Source organism: Vipera ursinii, assembly GCF_947247035.1.
Source record: "Vipera ursinii genome assembly, chromosome: 6".
Lineage (NCBI taxonomy): Eukaryota > Metazoa > Chordata > Lepidosauria > Squamata > Viperidae > Vipera > Vipera ursinii.
The window spans coordinates 67,962,953-67,985,394 of record NC_139515.1 but is presented as its reverse complement, the minus strand read 5'-3'; the positions used below and the strand labels follow the sequence as shown (position 1 = coordinate 67,985,394).

The 22,442-nt window shown below is 37.9% G+C and overlaps 1 protein-coding gene across 1 annotated transcript in view; it reads left to right on the top strand.

The window, feature by feature from the left end:
• Positions 1 to 1,848: 1,848 nt before the first annotated feature.
• Positions 1,849 to 22,442, top strand: part of CHST11 (carbohydrate sulfotransferase 11) — a 168,082-nt gene continuing 147,488 nt past the window's right edge. Inside the window, exon 1 of the mRNA XM_083365704.1 lies at positions 1,849 to 2,032. Within this exon, the coding sequence (XP_083221830.1) occupies positions 1,915 to 2,032 (118 nt within the window). The 5' untranslated portion in view covers positions 1,849 to 1,914. The remainder of the gene's footprint in view (positions 2,033 to 22,442) is intronic.

Genomic DNA, 22,442 nt, shown 5'->3' with positions numbered 1-22,442 from the left:
GATCTGAAGATATGCAGACAAGATCTGTAGATAATAAGCTAGTCTGTCACTATGAGCTCTTTTTTTGCCCAGAAAATTGCAGTTTCCAGCTTCTTCATTTTCCTGTGTTAGAAAAGAAGCAGGTTAAGGATTGACAACGCAAAGGTGATGGCATTGGGGTTTTGCATCTCTCATGCAGGTAATGTCCAGATTTGCCAGATTCTTCTTTAGTGTAAGGATTTAAACTGGGGGCTATGAGTTTCTAAAAAAAAAAAGAAGTGTTAACCCTATTTTAGGTCTTACCAGACAGTGTTCATATATTTCCTATCTCAACATTAGAAATTTGTTGAAATTCAGATGTCCTCCTTTGCTGAACTCCTCCTCCTCCCCTTGTGGATATTTGGATATCACGTTTATTTCTTATCAGTTAAAGTTTAGCTTCCAAAATTGAACAATGGTCATTGAAAACTTGAGTAATGTTTATTTATTTATTAAAACTAAGCAATCCCACCTATATAAGCATTCAAGGCAGTTTACAACATCTAGAACAAAAAAAATTAAAACACAGATTGAAATTAGTTAAATGCAAGAGAATATTTTTTTTCTGTTTTTGTTGTTTTAGTTTAAGTTGCTTAATACCTCAATGAATGAAATATCTCGGCCTGCTGATATGTGATAAGTTTCTTAAAATGCATTCCATGTAAGCATTTTCCTTTATTTTTTTGCAACAGTACAAGAATGTCAAAGATGCTCTATGCTATTCTCTACATCCACCTTTTATTCTCTGAAGAGATCTTTCCTTCTACTTAAAATAAATTCTTACATAAATATTTGTACTGGACCAAAAATATACAGAGAAAAAAATCCTCAGTTGGCTAATACCTATATTTACAATAACCATACATCCTTTATTATAAAGGGTACTCTTTTATTTTATGTGCTTTAGATTTATTTATTCTTCAAAAACACACTTTTGTCCTTTATTTTGGTCATTTAACTTTTATTGTACAATGGGTATCACTTAATGGACAGTTTTTCACATTTATGGAAAAAATATAGAAATTTAATTGTCTTTTTAAAAAATACATATACTGCTTAATTTTTGAATTTTTCTGTTAGAAAAATTCTGTTAAATTTTGTAACGTTCTTCTTGATTGTGGTCTTGAATGTTCCTTTTAAAGCAAAATTATAAACACATTTTTTATGCTTATGAACCTCTTTCAGATTTGCTCCCTCTTCAGGCATTTTCCCAAGAAAATATGGTCACCATACCTGTATTACTTCCAAAATACTAGGAAAAATGAGGAATATTTGGAGACCTCCAGAACTCATCATCAGGCGGGTCCAAACAACAAAAGCTACCTTAGAAAGGAGAGTATGGAAATCCCCAGACAAACATTTTGGTTCACCTGGCCAGACGGGATAGGAGGAGATGCTCCTCACCATCCGAGACCATGAGCCCACCTCAGCCTGCGCACTGCATCTCACTGCGACTGGGGAGATTTTAGGACCACGAAGAAAGCGGCGAGACGGCTTGGGAAACAGTCGGACGCGACCATATTCTCCAGTAGGGTGAGTCGAACGCTATTCCAAAAAGCGACCTTCTCGGAGGTTATGCGGGCCTTCCGCAGGTTACACAGACTTCCTCGATGGTCTCCCCCCCTCAATCTGAGTCGAGTGGTAGCCTCCAAGCTAGGACCTAGCTCCCAGCCAAATGAAGCGGCTCTTGCGAGCTGCTGTTCGAGGCATCCTCCAGAGCAGCAGCTCGCGCCAGCCCAGTTCCCCAAAGCAGCCGGCCGGTTGCCCAGGCTGTCGCTGCCCCTGCGCTCGTGCGCTCCGGCTCCTCCGTCACGCAACTCTTGGCCGAGAGCCTGCGGGGTGAGGGTCTCCCTCCTCCCCGCCACCTACCTACAGTCTTCTCGCCGGGACAAAGCCATGAAGCAGGCGCTGCTGGAAGTGATGAGGATCAATCGGATTTGTCGGATGGTTTTGGTCACTTGCTTGGGATCCTTCGCCCTCGTCATCTTCTATTTCCAAAGTATGTTGCATCCAGGTAAGGACGGCTGCTCGGTCTGTCGGCTTCTCCGGGGACCCTGGAGTTGGACCGGAGGTGGAGGTGACGAGGAAAGGTGTGTGTGTCTGTGTGTCTGTGTGTCTGTGTGTCTGTGTGTGTGTTTGTGCCGGCGGTGCCGTCGTCCTCCTCCTCCTCCTAACCGCGCTGGGGAGTTCAGCTGGGGCTGGGTGGCGGCTTGGGGGTGGGAGGAGAAGGAACTTCAGCGGGTTGGCGCGGATGCCAGGGGCTACCAGCCCGGGCGTCCTCGGCCCACGCAGGTGGAGGGCACCGGAGAGGGCTGGGTGAAACGGAGCCAGCGAGGTAACGGGAGAAAGGAGCAGAGACAGAGCAGGGAGAAAGCTGCGATCGGGACGGTCTTTCGAAAGGGTCTTCTCGGTGCGATCAAGTCCCGGGAAGCGGGGTGTGTGTGTGTATGTGTGTAAGGAAGGCTGCTGTAGCAGAAGAAGAAGAAGACGAGTCTCGGGATCCTCTCAGCGGCCGTGGCGGAGGCTCTTCGCTCTGCTGGCCATGTGCACGGAGGTGGGGGGGGCATCCTCAGCTCCGGCGCCAGCGACTGGGAGAGGATGGGGAAGAACGGAGGCGGCGGCGGCTCCTCTTGGGCTGCTTTTGATTTCTTTCTTGGGCTTGCGGCTGACACGGGGAGCGAACACCCGGCAGGATCGCACCTTCTTGTTGGTTTGGGTGTGGGTGGGAGCGTTGACTAGAGAGAATTGAATCGCGAGCGGGACATTGGAATAAAGTCCTTTAGCGATCGCAATTGAAAGTAACCGCCAAACTATTCGGTTGGCAGGGGTGGTGGTGGTACCATAACCTTTTTCTCACTCATCCAAATGACTTTCTTCGTGTTTCTGGTCCTAGGTCTCTACTGCTTTTGTTTTACTCGGATTTATAACTTAACCCTGGTTGTCAAGTTCTCATTGCCTAGTTGCTCTAATTTAGAATAGAGCAAAAGGTCTAAAGAAAAGTTGTCATGAAACCCAGCCTGTAATTTCATACACGGGATTCCCCTTAAAAGTACCAACAAATCACTACAACATCATATGTTCATTATGCAGCTAAACATTCCAGTGAATTTGCATGATCTATTTAGGGTATCCCTAGGAAACTACCCTCAAATTACTGAGCACATGTATCATCACGTGTGAGTGTGATAATTATTGACATAGTGATAACAAGAACATGTGGAACTCAGACTTGGATCTTCCTGAGTTGCATGATTTTTATAAAAAAATCCACAGGAAAACATACTCAAATCATAGATCACAGCTGTTTGCATGGGTTCAGGCAACAAAATCATGGAACCAACAGTTCCTCATCCTGCTGTGGTGCAGGATGCAGGATCTAAATTATGGATTCACATAATTTCTACATGAGACCCACAAGAAGCTATTGCCTTATCACATATATCCAGCTGTCCAGACCTTGAACTATTTGGGATCTGAGCTGTGGTTCTTTAAAGATTCTTCTGATTTTACCTGGGGACCATGCCATAACTATAGTTTCAAGATAACCGATCCAATTATTTTTGCTGCCAGCATGGGGCAAATTGTGGATTTTCTTAGATCTTACTTTTTTATAAGTCTTTATATAAGGTACACATGAAAACATTATTAAATTACAGGCCACATTTCATTTGCACAGCAGTCAGTCTGCCATCACAATCATATAGCCTATGATTTTTTGGCACTACTGTGGTGGAAAAACATGACACTGGCCACTGATCTTCACTGCAGTTTACAATTTCTGGTGACGTCTACATGAAGCCATATCACACTTTTCTGCAGAGAATGAGCCATGATTATTCTGATAACTTCTGACATTTGTCCCAAAGATACTTTTTTAAAAGGCAACTGGATTTTCTTTGTTTTTCCTTGAGGACGTTTCACTTCTCATCCAAGAAGCTTCTTCAGTTCTGGTTGAATGATAGAGAATGGGAGGGTTTATCTTCCTTGCACTCTTTTTGAGATTCGTTGAGGCCACTTGCAGGTTTATCTGTGCTCTCAGGGTCACCTCAATAGTGCAAATGGATGTGGAACATTCTTGGAACTGCTGAAAGGACTGTCCCTTCATAAACATTCAAGTGGCCTCAAAGATTCTCAGAGTGTTAATGACCAGATGACTGCAAGGAATATAAATCCTTCTATTCTCCACCATTCAGTCAGAACTGATGAAGCTTTTTGGATGAGAAGCGAAATGTTTTCAAGCAAGAACAAAAAAAGTCTAGTTGCCTTTTGAAAAAGCACCTATGGGACAACCATGACCTGAATGACTGTGAATCTCATCTGACACTGAAAGTTTCAAAATGTGGCTCTGAAACATGGATTCTTGTGCTTTTTATATGAGATTTACTAGAAACATAGCCCACATCATGCACAGAATCAGCCATCAGAATCATAGTTCTGATTATTTTTGGCATTGCTATAATGCAACCACCTTTCCCTAATACCTTGGATATGGATGCTCTAGATGATATCTGCCTGAAATACCATGAAGCTATAAATTCCAGTTCTTTCTCAACAGACAAAAAGAACAAAATCACAATTTTTAATTATTTTTATTCTAATGTGATGCAAAAGAGAATAGATTTTTTAAAATTTCAGCTGATATGGTTATTGTTAGATCTTATGGGAAGAAGATCTGAGGTGGATATTCTTAAGAATTATTATAATTTTATATGAAATGTTCTTCAAATCAGAACTAAATTGTGCATTTGAGGCATAAATCCTTATGAATCATAGAAACCATGCCTCTCCCAAATATTCTCCCTGAACTGGAAAGTTCAATGAATCAGCGATTCATTGTGCTACTACTGCACAACCGACCTGCATCTCAGACATGTAACTTTACATAAGCCCATGATTTTTACACACATCTATTGTCACATATGAAATCAATAAACAATAGTTCGCTCTCCAAAATATGGTAGTTTGTATGCACCCAGATTTAAAAATGTAAACATGTTTGCCAGAGAAATTAAAAAAGAGCCACTGTCAAAAATAGGATCACTGCATAAATAAAAAAAAATAATGGATCCTATTTTCCATGGCACCACACTGGTTGATATACAAGGATCCAGGGCATCACATGATACCTTTTGGATATGTGCCTAGGATTATTTCAAAGTGACAATCAAAAAGAGGAACATAAAGATAGATTTTGATATGGAAAAAAACATTCATTTAATGATTTACTAGGCCAACATGGCAGATATGCCGAATATAAGGAAAGATATACAGTATGTGCATTCACATGTAAGTTTATCACAGATCCCTTCAATACTATTTGAAATCAGATATTGCTTTCACAAGCTTGCATGAGATTTAAAATGCACTATAAATGCATACTGTAGTTGTAAAGTAAATGGATGGGTGGGTGGATGGTTAGATGGCTTATCAGCATTACAGCATGAGATGCAACTATGACATATTGATTCTTGAGCATCCAACACTTGACATATCAACTTGCCTTTGGCCATAATCTGTAGTGTTCCAAGGACATGATCCTGTCCATCGTTAGATCCATTGCCTTCCTCTTCTACTTTTCTCACTTTTCCCAAGCACAGTCATTTTTCTTGACTATGGACACCTTGGACATTTAAATCAGGTGTCCAAAATACATGCTTGTTCATCATCACCTCAAGGAAACAGCCAGTCTTTATTTGCCCAGAGTTCATTGGTTTATCTTGTAGTCTCTGATACTATTACTAACCACATCCAAATGAAACCATCTATGTCCTTTCTTTTCTCAGTACCTATTTTTCTGAGCTATATATACTATTAGAAAAAAATTGGTTTTCATACAGTCACTTATTTCTTCTCATAGGTTTTCAGATTCTCTTTTACATATTATAACTTGAATGTTCTGAATCTCTTCCTTATATTCATCTTACATTCTGACTTGAGGTTCAAGTCAAATCAAGTCTTGTTGGCTCAACTCTTTAATTTTCTAAACTTGACCCATATATGTGACCTCAATAATCCATGATCTGCTCTGCAACTTACACTTGGATTAGCTGGATGAGTGAAATACATGTACTCTACTTACTATTGGGAATTGATTCAGATGTTCTGTATTGGAAGTGCCCATATATCTAGAGTCTGATTTATGCTGCTTGAAGCAACTAAATTGATGTAAAATTTAAACTGAGATGAGTTGGGACCTGTCTTCCTCTCCCCTTATTCCTCCACCTTCTCCTAATTTAAAACCTATATACATTGACCAATCAGTGAATCTGATGAAGTGAGATGTACTTTGCAAAAAAGTATGCCTTTTAATAAAAGCTTAACAAAGGCTGAAAAGGTGCTACCAGACTTCTCCTGATTTTTGGCTACCTTAAGAGAAAACAGTTCTCTCCCATTTGTATACTGCTGAATCTGCAGCAACTGGCAGTGGTTGTCAAAATGCACAGCACATCATGTTAACTCTTATTTAGTGGTTAATTTCACTTGGGGTAAACAAACACTCAAATTTGTTTACTTCTTAAATACTCAATTTCTTACATTTCATTTCAAGTGTTCTCACTTTACATATTGTTCTCACTTTGCATATTAGTAACTGTGACATCAAACTTCCTTGCTTCTTTGGTTTGGCCATGTCATCACTTCTCATGAGACTGTGACATACTTTCTCCCAGTAATTAGAGTGGTGCCTAAAATAATCCTAACATTAGGTCTTCATCTACAGTAAGTGTTACCAGTTTAACACTTCAAGATGGTGCAGTACACGGGTGTCAAACTCGCTACGTCAGGTGACATATTTTTGCATTGCCAGAGCTGGGGTGGGCACGGCCTCTACATGATGCAACCGGCCCAGAGGCCAGCAGTTTAACACCCCTGGTGTAGTATAATGAAAAACAAACAACTATCTAAGGTCTAACAGAAGTAATCAGTAGTTAGGTTAATGACTGCACTGTGTATTTCTTATCTGGTGTATTGAGTCACCATGCTGGTATCCAAAAGATGCTTCCTCATCGCACACAGATCCTACCCATAACATCATTTTTTCCATTCAGCTCTTATAACCCGTATATGTGCACAAAGTTTTCTCCACTTTTGACTTGCTATTTTGAGACAACTTTCCCACTGAATCCACTTCTCTTACAGTACATTTGTCACATTGCAAACCCAAGTAACAGCTCTGTGATTACGTTGACTAATCAAATGGAGGAGATTTCTTTAGCAGTCTATCTCTTTCTCATTAGCAAAAGATTAGACAGTTAGGTGTCATGGTAGATGTCCCACAAGGTTTAAATGATAGATTACCTAGAAGAATGCTGTCTTTGCGCTCTGCTTGGTATAAATTGTGAGCCTTGGGGAATAGCTTTTGTTTCAAGCAGCTTGTGCCTAAGCAATTCAGTCATCTAATATTTTAAAAGACCAACACATTTCTTTTTCCTAGTTGGGCTGGGTAGTCCTGGAGACATGGCAGACAAAGCACAGTTTGCTGTTGCTGACCACTTACAGTATCTAGCTCTAATTCTAGATTATTTTTTCTTTAAATTAAGACCAGAGTGAGAGCCAAAAGAGAGATAATGTTAAATATAGAGTAGCAGTATCCACTTTCTTACATGAACATTTCATTTGGTAAAAAAATTACTGCAATCAAAACATGCAGTGAAGTATATTCTTTTCTTTCTCCTACAGAGTCTGAATGAAAACCTCTGTGATTAAAACTACTCCAGAAGGAGTGCTTTCCTATTGCAACAATGCATGCTTTCTCTCTGGGGCAAGCAAATTGTGGTTCTGTGCTTAGATAGTTGAAAATATGTTATAAACATATTATAAACATGTAAGGGATCAAGATCCAGTCTTTAGGTATTATAGTCTAGAAGACAGTAATGACCTCTGTACTCTGGGAATCTTAAGCTCTAAAAAAGGTGTGATGAAGCACTTGAACAGTTGGTTTGAATGAGGACATTGGTGAATGGGATACAGAAAACCTCTAAGAAAAAGCTTATGGTTAAAGACCAATTAAATGGAAAAGATTCTGGGAAGAAGTAGCTAACAGCTAATGGATTAGGAAGCTATCTACATTCCCTAATTCTCACCCTGGTATGCAGTGCCAGCATATCTGTGAACTACAGATAGTCCTCAACTTACAACAGTTCATTTAGTATTATTGTATATATATATATTATTGTATATATCGGGCATAATATTTAATTGTTTTTTAACTTTTGTACTTTGTTTTTTAATATTTATTGCCCTGTACACCGCCCTGAGTCCTTCGGGAGAAGGGCGGTATAAAAATTATATATATATATATATATATATATATATATATATATATATATATATATATATATATATATATATATATATATATATAGTGACCATTCAAAGTTACAAAGGCACTGAAAAAGTGACCTATGACCGTTTTTCACACTTAAGACCATTGCAGCATCCCCATGGTCACATGATCAAAATTTGGATGCTTGGCAACTGACTCATATTTATGATGGCTGCAGTGTCCCAGGGTCACATGATCACTTTTTGCGACCTTCCAACAAGCAAAGTCAGTGGGGAAGCCAGATTCACTTAACAACTTAACAACTACAGAGATTCACTTAATAACTGTGACAAGAAAGTTCATGAAATGGGGCAAAATTCACTTAACAAATGTCTCACTTAGCAACATCCAGTTCAGGTAACGGAGCTGCAGTTGCACTAAGTAACATAACTTTGAGATTCACACAAATTGTCATTGGAGGTCTATGTGGAAAAAGTCTAAAGTCTCCAGACAATCGTTACTTATTTGTATAACTAGAGAGCACTTTCAAACATACTTACTTTTTAACACTACTAACTCTACATTGACCTGATTCACACAATATGCTAATCTATGCCTTGTTTAATAATAGTTTATTAAATAAATTCAGCTGTGTTTAAGTAACACACTTAATCATTAATTATAGTTTATCACTATGCTGACCAGCTTATGCAGTATGCTAAAATGAAGTGGTTTATTTGGTTTGGCTTGGTTTTGATTTGGTTTGGGCTTACGGTAGTTTATTATGTGAGCCCAATGGCTGTATTTAATCTGAGCCATGTAACAGCAGATGCTAAAAGCTGAGGACTGGTACTAATTCCAAGGCTCTTGTAGCCATTCCCATCAGTTGAAAGGCAGCTCTTTGTCCTATGACTTCTCTTAAAGTGATGTGCTACTTTCAGATGTAATAGAGGACATTATTCTATGACCATCATTAAAACAAGTTTCATAGGGAATCCCAGACAAGTATCCAAATATTGTGGAATATGAAATATTTAGTCCTTTGTCTGAGACAAGAAAATGTTTTTGAGTAATCTTAATTCCTTTCTAATCCTGTAACTAAAAATTTAAGAATATTCATAAAAACAAAGCGAACCAACCAACCAGTTCTTGGAAATATTATAAATTTGTATTTTAGTCTACCTGGTGGAACCAATATGCTAGGTTCATGCTGGCTATGTTCACATGACCTGCAGATCACAATTAACTCAGTTTTCTAAAGGCACATGTCACAAGGAAGAGAGTAGGCTAGGCTAAAATTTAGGCTTGTAAGCAAAACAAGTCTTAAGTATAAGAATGTGAAAATCCCTACAGGGTAACAAAGTGATACAGAGAATACACTTGATATTATCCAAAAGCCATCCATATTTTTTTGCCGCCTAGATCCAGAGGTTCTGTATTGTTGGGAACAGAACTACCCTGCTTTACTGTGGCATGAAGTTGTTTTCCTGTCTACAAGTAATGACTGAATTAAATAAAATTATATTTTCTAACCAGCTCAGATAGGTCTTCGCTAAACATACAGAAGGGAACAAGAACCGCATGTCTTTATCCCAGTCAGCATAGTCTGACCTTGTAAAAGAAGGCAGTTTAGCCTGAGGGTGTGAGCCAATTTCCCCAGAGTTTAAAGAGAAAAAGCAAAGAGCTTTGGATGAAGCAGCTGCTGGGAGAATCAATTGCAATCAAATAATACAGGTCTGATTTAGTGAATTGAACCTTTGCCCAACATTAAAAGGAACATGGAAATGCATCTCCATGACTGGAGTCGGCTTCTGAATTAAAGCAAATTGCATCTAATGGGAAGAGGCTCTTGGCTGAAAGCAGTTGTTTGAAAATAGCAAGCCTGTGGAAGATAATCATGTGAAGCTTCTTTCACTTCCTTCTGTTTTGCCACCAAATTAGATTAAAAGGGGGTCTGGATGTAGAATGATACGTCTTGTCTTGGTTCACCTCCCTCTCCCCAAAAGAATCTCCTGTCTTAAATGGTTGTGGTGGCCTTATGCATTTTGGGTTCTGGCTCTTAATGAATGAATCACACAACCTTTGCAATGAACTGAGTACACCTCCAATGGTTCCAGGAAGAAAATGATTTTTGCAAATAGAGCAAGTTTTGTGTTCTGTCCTTGAGGAGAAAACTGTTTTTCATCCCTTGCTGGATAGACTGCCCACAAACATTTCATTAGTTGGTAAATATATCCTAGGAAAACTATAAAATGCAAATTTTAAAAGTATAGAGATGCATGCACACACATAGCTAGGGAAGACCTACGTTTTGAAGGGTGATGTGCTTTTCTTTAAAATAGAAAGACATCTAACTGAAGGTCTTAAACTCTGACTTAAAAAGAATAACCAGAAGGAAGAGGATCCTGAATTATAATTGGTAGTGAGTATCTGGGAGGCAGATGGTTAAAACCTACTGTGTCTTTCTTTGTTATGATCTTGTCTTGCTGTTTCGGATTTGTATTTCTCCAGGTACTTATTTCACCTTTTTTTCAACTTCTTTCATAACTATATTTCTTCTCTACCTTAGGAGGGTTAGTGATGAGCTGTATAAGTGACTGCTGTAATGAAGACAGCATGATTCCTAAAGTCCTGTATCTGACTTGTGGAATCCCTGTACTTTTAACCACAAATTTCAACCATAAATGATAGCTAATTCTTCAAATGTGTCAATAAAAAAACAATGGATTTGGTTCTCTGATATACACCTTATTGTGAAGTCAGTTTTCTGGATCTGCTCTAGAGCTGATGAATAAAGATAAAGGCAAAGGTTTCCCCATGTCTGATTCTACAGAGTAGTGCTCATTTCTGTTTCTTAGCCAAGTTAACCAGCCTTGTCCAAAGATACTTCTATGGTCATGTGTCCAGCATAATTATATGCCAAGGTGCACAGAACCTTCCCATCTAAGTGGTACCTATTTATTTACTTGCATTTGCATGCTTTTGAACTGCTAGGTTAGCAGGAGCTGGGGCAAGTAATGGGAGCTCACCCGGACCCCATCATACGGTGCTTGGGTCTCGAACCCAGGCCGTCAGTTTTCCAATTGACAAGCGCAGTGCCTTTAACTCCTGAGCGATTGCGTCTCTTCAAGAGGTGATGAAAAAATGTTGTCAATATTAACAGGTTGACAGGTGTTTCAGGTTATGCAGTAGGATTGCATTAATTGAGATGCTGCACTATGCCAAGAAATATGTAACTGGACCATTTGTTTTGCATCTGATTTTGTTCTGGGCAGCCAGTTCAGATGACTGTGGCTGGATTACTGTAGTATAAGGAAAAAGGCAGTGGATTTTAAGTGGACTGAACATAACTGAGCACATTTTCATTGCTGAACATTAAGCAGAGTTTGGATTTGATTCATGAGAATAACTTTTCTGAATTTGTGGATCATTTGTAGCTTAATTGGCAATATCGTGTTCAGACAACACTGATTTAGCTTTGCAGTCTAACGGTGCTAAATATTATTGAATATGGTTTTTGTATGTGTCCTTGATCTCAACAAAATATTGTACATCTATTTTCTGAACAGACCTGTTCAGGGTCAATTTTTCAGGACTGAAGCAAATTAATATAACAACCTCCGTTGTGTCGCTACACCTCCTTCCCTTACTTTCACATATGTTTCTGTTGGCTTTTTTTTAACTGTTCAGAACAATTTGGTAAAAGCTCAGTTCATAGCTAGAGGAGCTGAAGGCAAATAACTTGCATGAGACTTCAACTGAGGCCTGGGTGATCTGTGGCTTGTGAACTTAATCGCAAAGGAAGAATTTTATTTTTTTTTGCAAATTGACCATTCAAAAATAGAGTTGGATTATCTTTAACATTTCTTGCCTTAATACAAAGATTTGATTAGGACAAATGGAACTTTTAAAGTTTCAATTTATGAAATTAGAACATTTTTTTTCTTCTCCAATTTATGGCATTGGGTAATTTTTGGGAAGCAATTTAGGATACTGGTTATTTTGATCCTTGGTGATGATCTAGCTCAGTCTTTCTCAACCTCGGTGTATCAAATTCAACTCCCAGAATTTCACAGCCAGCATGGGAGTTGAAGTCCACACTTTCTTCAAGTGGCCAAGGTTGAGAAAGATTGATCTAGCTGCAATCTGAATGGAAGAGTACAAAGAGGCACAGTTCGGATTGAAAAACCAAACTTCATTAAGTAATATTTGTGAAGTGATTAGATCTGAATTGGCCATAGTTTGCATCCCAGGGAAAGTGGTGTTTTTTTTGTGGTTAGGAGATTCTCTTTGATAACCAAATTGGGCTGTATATTTTGTGCAGCTCAGCTACTGAAATGATTAATTGTAAATCTATCACAATGATAAATGCTGTTATGTCATGCTGCATAGAGCAAAGCTGTAAATATCTTAAACAAGTATCCGTTAGTAAAGAATTAAATATGATTGGTTTGCAGCTGTGTTTGGAGTACAGTTTAATTTCTTTTTTGCATAGTATTATCTTGTCTAAAACCTTCGCCCCCAAAACTAAGCATTTGTTTGTGCATTCTTTATCTGAATTCTGGTTTATATGGTGTGCTAATGCATGGCAAGGTTCGGTATCTGAATTTGAACTATAAGTTAAACTCTGCTTATAGCAGAGCATTTGAGCTTAAATCTGTAGACAATTTGGTTTAAACCTGACCTTTTCACTCTGCCAGCTGGCCCCAGACAGGGAGATTAATGGATGGCTAATTACTCCTTCCCATTTCCAGATGCAGACCTGCAAGGCAGGAATGACCACAAAATGGAGATGCCCCAACTGTAGCAACTTTGGTGCTCAGAGGTTTTTTTAAAAAAATAAAATATTAATATGACCAACCATCTTATACTACATAATACAGTTGGGCTCACAACAAGTTACAAAATATAACAAAGATAGAGAAATCAAAATAAAGAGAAGAGATTATATGTAGGTCAGGACTGAATTGTGGAGTCTTGGTGCTCTCTGAGCTTGATTGTTACTTAAAGACGTTTCACTACCCAACTAGGGAACATCATCTGGGCTAATAGTGAATGTGGGTTTTACTGTTTGTTTATATACATTAGCTTGCCTTTCCAGTGCTGGTTGAGGTGTGGTTTTCTCCTTGGTAGTTCTGGAACTATCTTGGAAAACTAGCTCTGATAAGTACCTTCTGGAACGATAAGTAGTTCTCGATTTATGACTGGTTGCTTAGCAACTGTTCAGTGTTCCAGCAGACCTGTTTGGGGGAGGGGATACTTATAAGCTAGATTCAATGATCCACCCTCCCCCTTTAATCATGTGACTGCATTTCAAGTGCTTGGCGATGGCCACTTTTTTTTCTTTTTAAATTCCATTTATATCCCGCCCTTCTCCGAAGACTCAGGGCGGCTTACAAGCTTAGCAGTAGCCTTCATTCTATGTATATGCCTGCTTATTAGGGCTTTCACACACACACACCCCAAGCGGCATTATTACAAAGTCAGCTTAATTGCCCCCAACAATCTGGGTCCTCATTTTACCTACCTCGGAAGGATGGAAGGCTGAGTCAACCTTGCAACATCCCATGGTCATGTGACTGTGTTTTATGACAGTTTTGCCAAAAAAGGGCATTTATTTTTGGTTTTTGGTAAAACTGCACCCATTGCAAACCATTGGTTTGCTTAATGACTGTGGTGTTCACCTAACAACTACAGTGAGTCACTTAAGAGAAAGGCCATAAAATTGGGTGGGAGAGTCATAAAATGGGTCAATCACCTGAGTGACCCATTTTACTACTGTCATAGGTTATGATTGTGATGGGCAGGCTACATTATGGTCGTAACTCGAGGACTACCTGTACCAGTAAACAGAGCCATTCCTACATAAAAGTATTTTAAAGGAAGTGCTTTAGATCTGATATAAGTAGGAGCTTTGATGGTATCTTTGAATTCATGCCTATGCCAGGTCCTAATCAATATCTCTGAAATACTTTTTCGTACTGTGCATTCTACTTTATAATACTGCCAGGTTCATTTATTTACATTTCTGCTCAGATGCTTCCCCTGTTTTATTGATGCTGTTCCCTTTGAACCGACTGTATTTCTCAAAGTCTATATTCCAGTCATGCAAGTCATCTCACAAAACCTCCACGGTACCCATTAAATCATATTTGCCATTTCAAGATCATCTTGTTGGTTTTTGAAAAAAAAGAAGTATACTCTGAGCTTAGTGCATAAATATCAAACTCTATGAACTTTGTCAGTCAGTGTTCTTCCTAATTTTTATTAAATGGTTTAACAAGCTCTTTTGAAACTAGTTGAAGCTTGGTATGCTTTGGCCTGAAGTATTTTAACCAGTTCTTGTGACATATAAGTAGTCCATTATCTAGAATTTGTGTCATAATCCATTCATTTGCAGTATTGTTCACTGCTTATCCAGTCCTCTTCCCTGTAGTAGAAGGGATGAACTCTCAGCTCCCAGATTTCTGAGCTTCCTTCCCATATCTTCAAAGTCACCGGTGATAGAGTTGTAAGTATTTTGCACCATCATTTGCCTTACTTGGAATAGCAGAAAGAGATAACTATGAGTTTACTTCATAAATCTTCTACGTTCTGTCATATCTTTGTTCTCAGTTCCTGGCAGACAGCTTACCTTATGAGGTGATAGATCCAGATAGCATATATTTGTTTTAGTTCCTTGCAGTAGTAAATCATCAACTACAAAGAATATTTGTTTTGTCTTCTTGCAGGGAGCAGCTGCATCTACTCAGAATTTCTACATTCTTCAGGAATCTATTGTGCTGTTGTCTTTTCAGTACTGTTTTTTTTTCTTTACCAATAATTTCAAAGCCCTTTTTTCTGGAAGGGACTAAAAGCTACTTCTCAGTTCTAGCTTTTAGTTATCAGGGCTTGTTCCTTTGCTTGATTATCTTTTTTTAACGGAACATTGTCTTTTCTGTTGTTTTGATGGTGTTTCCTTTCTTTCCTTAAATAAAATATTCATTGTCTGTTTCGAAGCATGGCCACCCACTGCTCTAATCATCTGACCTTTTCTTCAAGTGCTACTACAAGCTTACACTTGCTGCAAGTATATGTTATATGGTTTTGCAGCAGGAGGACAAACATTCCACAAATATTACAAGTCACTCTTGTAGATTCCTGTCCATTCATCTTCAGTTTTGTTTCTTAGGCAATTGGCTGTTGGAAGGCTCATATTTCTTCTGGTTTTCCTCTCACCCCTTCAGTTTAGCCAATACAAATTCTTGCCTTAGGTGGAAATTTTGTTAGGGAATCCCCCAATGCACCTTTCTAACAAAGTTATGTTAACTTTCTGTATTTAAGCTTGCCTCCTGGAATCTGAATACCTTGTATTCTCCTTACAGGTTCAGTTTACTCAGCAAGAAGCAGTCACTGAATCATCCACTGTGGACAATTAACAATATAATTTAGTTCCTCGAGTCTAGTGCATTGGTGTAGTCTTTATTTCTTTCTCTTTCCTAAGAGTGAAATATGTTGTCCTGGCATACAAATGAGAATGGAGTTGTGTTTGGAATCAATAAATAGGTCAGACAATAACAATGCTAAAGTTTGAACCAAAGTCTGGATGTAATACAACAACTATTGTCTCGTGTAAAAATGAGATGATAATGATGAAGAATAATGATGAATATATTGCTCTGTTGCACAAAAATATATTCTTGCATAGATATTTTGTACTGAGTGCCTTCAGCCACTTAGTTCCAACTGTGAATATGTTTTATGGCTATTTCTGTAGTTTATGTGACAATCATTTCCAGGGTTGCTGCTGGAAACCTTGCATTTTCCAGAGTCTAATGCAGACATGTCAAACACAAGGCCCGGGGGCCGGATCCGGCCCCAAAGTTGTTTCATGTGGCCTGCGAAGCCATCCTGGAAACAGTGAGGGAACGGCCCCCACTGCCTTGGCCCCGGCCCAGAGACCCTCTTTCTGCCAGAGACCCTCAGATCTGTCCCACTCCTGCCCAGGCCCCCATAGGCACCCTTGATGCCAAAGATGTAGAGCTGGCCACGCCCACCCAGTAGGCCATATGCACTCTAGCCACGCCCACCCTGCCCATACCCACCCGGCCCCTTGAGGGCAACCTCAAAGCTGATGCGGCCCTCAATGAAATTGAGTTTGACACCCCTGGTCTAATGCATATGAAAGGGAAAGGCTGGATATGCACTAGTTTAATGATGCCAGAATCTAAATAATCACACTCTATACGAATAATCTACTGCCACTATGTTCCAGATTGAAAATATCTATCCAGGACATTAAGTCAAACACAAAGGAATGATTTAGGATTTACTTCAAAAAGATGAAGGGATTTCATTATATAAGGATACGGATGAATCAGAATAGTTTGTCTAAAGAAAAATATTTTGTTGGCATCTTGGAAGCCTGTGTGTAGTGAAACCAGATTACAAGTCTTATGTTCTTAAATTTTCTGAGGCTTACATCTTTAATTAAATCAACATATTTTGACATTGCAATTATAGTGTGACCATTTCTTGGTCTAACTCCCCTATCTGTTCTTTTTTTTTTTAAAGTACATATTTCATTAATTTGAATGTTTGCTCTTGAGTACAAAGTTGATTTTTTATAAAGAGCAAGATGAAAGGAATACTATACAACATTCTATCAAAAAAAATTCAAGAAACAGGTGATTGTGTGGAATCTTGACTCATCATTTAGTTTTGTAACTTTTATAGTTCGTCATGTATTGCCTTGGTGAAGTTTAACCTCAATTGTATTTACAAACCATTAGATAGACTGGTTCACGTGATTTAATGTTGCCTTAATCCATAATTAGGTATTTATTATGTGATTAAAATCTGTGTTTATCAACAAGGTAATCCCTAATCTAAGTGGAGAAATGGTATTTGAAAATTATAGTTAACTCAGGGGAGAGGTTTTTATTTAGTTATTTATTGGAGGCATTTGCTTAAGGCTTGTATTAGCTTTTTAAAACGTTTTTTTAAAAATTCAATTAACTGGATTTCCTGTACCAGTGTTTTCCCATCACAACTGTATTTGAAAAACTGGACTTTAAAAACTTCAATGTTGAAATAAAAAATGATAGTATATTTCTAAATCACTGAAAATTAAAATTATTGTGAGAGTAACTTTGCCCAATGGTAGAGGACAGGAAGGCCTGGAGGAACATTGTCCATAGGGTCGCGATGGGTTGGACACGACTTCGCAACTAACAACAACTTTGCCCATTTGAACTATGGGGCAAATCAATTATTCATTCAGATACCAAAGTTAGGTGTTTTAAGATTTCTAATATTGTATAGTTTCTATGTGAAAGAATTTTTTAAAACTGGATGTTTTACATGAATATTTTATAAGACCAAAAAGTCTAGTGTGGTGTGGCATGGTACTTACATACATGTATGGAAAATAAAATTCAATCACAGAAAAATGTACAGTTGCCCCCATTCTTGTCAGTGGATGCTTGTTCCTCAGCTTGATCAGAAAAAAACACAGAACATTTCTAATCAGAGATAATACTGAGTTAGATTAGAAAAGGCTTTTGGTCTAAAGCAGGTGTATGCAAAGTGTGACATGGGGCCACATGCAGCCTGCCAGCATCACTTTAACAGCCTCCAAACTCCTGTAGAAGAAAAGTCTTCATCATGGTTCCATCCAAGCCAGGGACAAACAACATGGAGACTGCTTTGGGATCTTTGGGTTACAGTTTATTGCAGAAGAAAGCCAGACAGGAAGATGGATCCAACAGAAAAAGAGCTGCACACATGTGGGTAGTGGGTTTTTATACCCCTTGGACTCTATTGTTTGGAGTTATTTCTGGTTCCTGTTTGAGGCTACTTCCTGTGTCACATATTCTGTCCTGAGTCCAGGTGTGCCCTTCTAGGAATCTTGCTGGTTGTGGGTATGTCCCAGCCCCTGCTTCCCTGGGGCTGGAGTATGTAGATGTTAAGCCTTTGTCTTCTTAAGCATCTAGCTCCAACCTTCTTGATGGCTCACATTTGCATGTCTATAGAACTGGTTTTCTGCTTAGGGGGAAGGAGACCTGAGACTATTAAGAAAACTGGGCATGCTTTCCTGGTTCTTCAATTTCTTTTTAGGAAATATATATTTTCTGCCCTTTTAATATTTCCTTCTCTAGGGAGCTGACTTCCCTCACTCCCCTAGACTGGTTGAAGGCAAACATTTTAGTTTCCTTTTTGTACTTATGCAGTTGGGGGAATGCAGAAATTTAAAGCAAACAATTCACCCATTCTCTCACAATGGATCCTTGCACATCCACTTTTGGATTGTAGCCTTTGAAATACTGAATACATCTAGTATGGTCCTTGAACCAACAGCCAAGCACTGATTCCTGATCTAAAGCATTTTTTTTTTGTTTTTTTCCTATTATGTACTTCTGCTGGATATGTGCCAGAAGAAAAGAATCTATATGAGGTCAGATACTGACATTTGTAGGTGATTCTGTATTTATGAGTAGACAATGTGGTGCCATGAACTTAAGGATTTCTTGAAATCTTTATTTTGGAATATTGATACTGTTATGTACTGGGCTTTTGGGTACCACACCACGTGCGTTGCTGGAGAGCCGTCTCCAGGTCTGCAATTGGTCAGCCTAAGGCGGCAAGTGCGGGTTCAATCTTATTGGCTGCTACCATAGGGCTTGGCTATATATTGGGGCTGGGAGCAGGTCAAGCCGAGTACAGAAATAAAGAATGAGTTTCTCTGTACCCAACCTTGTGTCTTCATTCCTGCTCACCATAACCCACGACATAACAGATACCCCTATATAACTCCAGTGGAGTTATCTGTGATAGTATTTTTCATTCAAAGCATATAAGATGCTTCATGATGATTTAGCACAAAAGATGCTAGGCCACTTACATATCATTAAAAGAAAAGGTATATCAGCAAGGACAAGAAGATACAACAATCAATCAACTGCATGTTCCAAGTGGATCCTTGCATATTTATGAGTAGAAAGGTTGTCTTTAATTTAGAAAGAAATCTGGAATGTATCATGGTGGATGAGAGATGATCTGTATACAAGCTTAATTTGTTTATTATACACCATCAGGGACTCAGTTTTTTTTAACAATTGCCTGTTTAGAAACACACTGTTTAAAACTGCTCAGAGGGTTTTCTAAGTGTTGAGTTGGAGATTTCCGGAATAGTTCCATCAGGGCAAGATTTAATGGTAAAGCCATGATTTTACTTAGTTAAGTGAGCAGAAAGTTTCAGACTGAGAAAAAGAGATGGCTTCTACTACTTTGGAATGGATACATGAAATTTTGTAAAGGATGGAGGCAAAAAACATTAATTCTGGAGTCTAACATTACTTAAACAATTACTCTGCAATCTCTTCTTTCTCTTTTAATTTGGTTGGTTTATTTAAGTGATTATGATATTTGCCTTCCTGTTTATCTTGGCACATGAGATTGAAGCATCCAAGGCCCTATTCTTTTGTTAATGAACATTTTTAGTCCTTCTGACTTGCTGTGCAAACAGTATCCCTCTCTCTTTCTCTCTCTCTCACTAGCAGCAAAACAAAGTTTTTTACATCATTATTGAGATTTGTAAACAGCTCTAGTTGTTGCTAAGATGAATAATTTATTTGAAGAATTCATAGACATCAGTTTTGTAGGATTAAATCAAGTTTCTCCAGCACTCTTAGAGACTTTTTTTCTTTACAATTACAAATTTTTTTATATAGATATATAAAATAAAACGTGTTATTTTTAACAGCTTTGGATATTAAGCATTTAGTAACTGATAATAAGGATGTTCATGTTCATTTGAAATGCAGATTGCACATATGCATCTTTAGTTTGGCAACTTCTTGGAACTCTTAACATCTATATTTGAGCTTTCACATTTAAAACATGGGCCTCAATTCTTTCCCAGATTCTTTTTCAGGAAGTAATGCTTCACTGGAATAGCTGTGACATGGCTTTTGACATGCATTGTCTACTATTGCCATGAGTTTGTACCAGATATGGTGATTAGACTGCTTTCTGCAGAAGACTCAAGAAGGTTAGATAAATGGATTATGGTAAAGAACTATACAGTCATACGTAAAAGAAGTTGTCCATCTGACAATATCAAGGAAACTTGCTCTTTATATCTATTAGTCTCAGATTTGAATTATGTGTTCGTCCTACCTTTTTGAATCATCAGCTGTGTCTACCATCCGTCCCTTGTTTATAAAATGTCTTTGGTATGAGAAGAAAGGATTCCTTCCTCATCAACATCAACTCTTATAGGATTCTTATGCTAAAAGCTGCCATTTAAAAATTCCTGTAGTCTTTGTAAATTCCTTGTTTGATGATTTTTCTGGACATTAGCTGAGTATCTCAAACCAGCTGATACTCAGATAATAATAATTTTGAAAGGAGGAATCAGAAGGATGTATTCCGGATTACAATAATTGAACAAGAACAAGATGTGGCCCAGGTACATATGATGAATTTATGTCCTTTGATTTTTTTTGTGGCAGTCATTCCATTTGATGTTATTTTATTGTTAAATTGGAAAACACTCTATAAATTGGGAAAGTATTATGGGGTGAAATGTCTTACAAGCATATTTGTTGAGATGGACAAAAACTTCTATAAAGTGAACAGGACTAATAATGTCTTGCTTTTATTATTTTGACATGCATTCAGTATGTTTGAATATATTTGTATTTGGTATTTTATTCTGCCCTGTGAACCGCCCTGAGTCCTCAGGGAGAAGGGCGGTATATAAATGTTATTAAATTAAATTAAATTAAAATTATATTGTGTCAGATGGCATTTACAAGTGCTTTTAGTATTGACTTGTATGCCAGTGTTATTTTTCTGAAAAATATAAAGGAATATAGTTTGCAGTTAATCTGATTTATGCTACAGTGTGTGACTAATTTGGGGGCAAGCCATTACAAATTTCAACCATATAGAAAAAGTCGCAGTACACTTTGTTGAATAGGGTAGGAAGCAGTTTTTAAATGAAATTGTAGAGGACATTTACTGAATGGGACTTAATTGTGAATTAATTTCATCAGATGTTTTTGTTCATAAGAATATCTTGGTAAATAAAGTATGGCTATATTAAATCCCATGTGGAAGTACTTCTCTAATTTCACTTTCAGTTACAGAAATTGAAAATATTTAGAGGTTCCTCTCTTGAAACAGTCTCTATCAGGAGTTTTAATGCAGAAAAAAATCCTGGTTAATTGAAGGAAAACCCTTTTATGAAGTTATCGGTGCAATAAAAATAATGAAAAATAATTGCTGGATTTTAATTAGCTTCACAAACTCTTCCCTTTTGGCACAGTGATAAGAAGGCACGAAGTGGATAATGGAACTTTGTGCATATAGTCAGAAATATTCATAATTGGATTCTCTCATCCTCTTGCCATCATTATGTAAAAAGATTTTAGCAATTTGAATCCATCAGTTCAATCATGCAAAACCTAGAGTTACAGATATACTTTTGTATCAATTCTTGGTTCTGTACATAACTATGCAAATCTCAACTGAGTGTGCTTTCTCTGATAATCTGTGATACAACAACCATGTCAGAAATTAGAAGATTAAATATTAAGCATGGCAGCAAATAATTGCTCGTTCTTTAGTGCTTTAAGCATATAATAGATGTAATTGATACTGCATAAAATAGTGTTTATGTTTGATAGAATTTAAAAGATTAATTAGAGAAGGCATTCTATACTTATTTATACTGAAATGTAATGCCAATCATACTATTCCCTTTTGGGATAAGCAAGATTATGCAAAACACTGAAAGGAGTTAGCAATTTATATTGTGTTAATTAGATATCTTTAGTCTAAAGCTTAATAGGAATTTTTATCATGTATTTTATATCATACGTACATAACAATATATCAAAAGTTTTTTTTATACCTCAAATTCTGTATTTATCCATTTGCATTTCATTACAGGTAGTCCTCAATTTATAACCACCATTGAGCCCACTATTGTAGCTGGGACAGTTGTTAAGTGAATTTTGCCCCATTTTATGACCTTTTTTGCCACAGTTATTAAGTGAATCACTGCAGTTGTTAAGTTAGTGACATTGTTGTTAAGTGAATCTGGCTTCCCCATTTATTTTGCTGGTCAAAAGGTGATCACCGCAACCATCCTAAATATAAGTCAGTTGCCAAG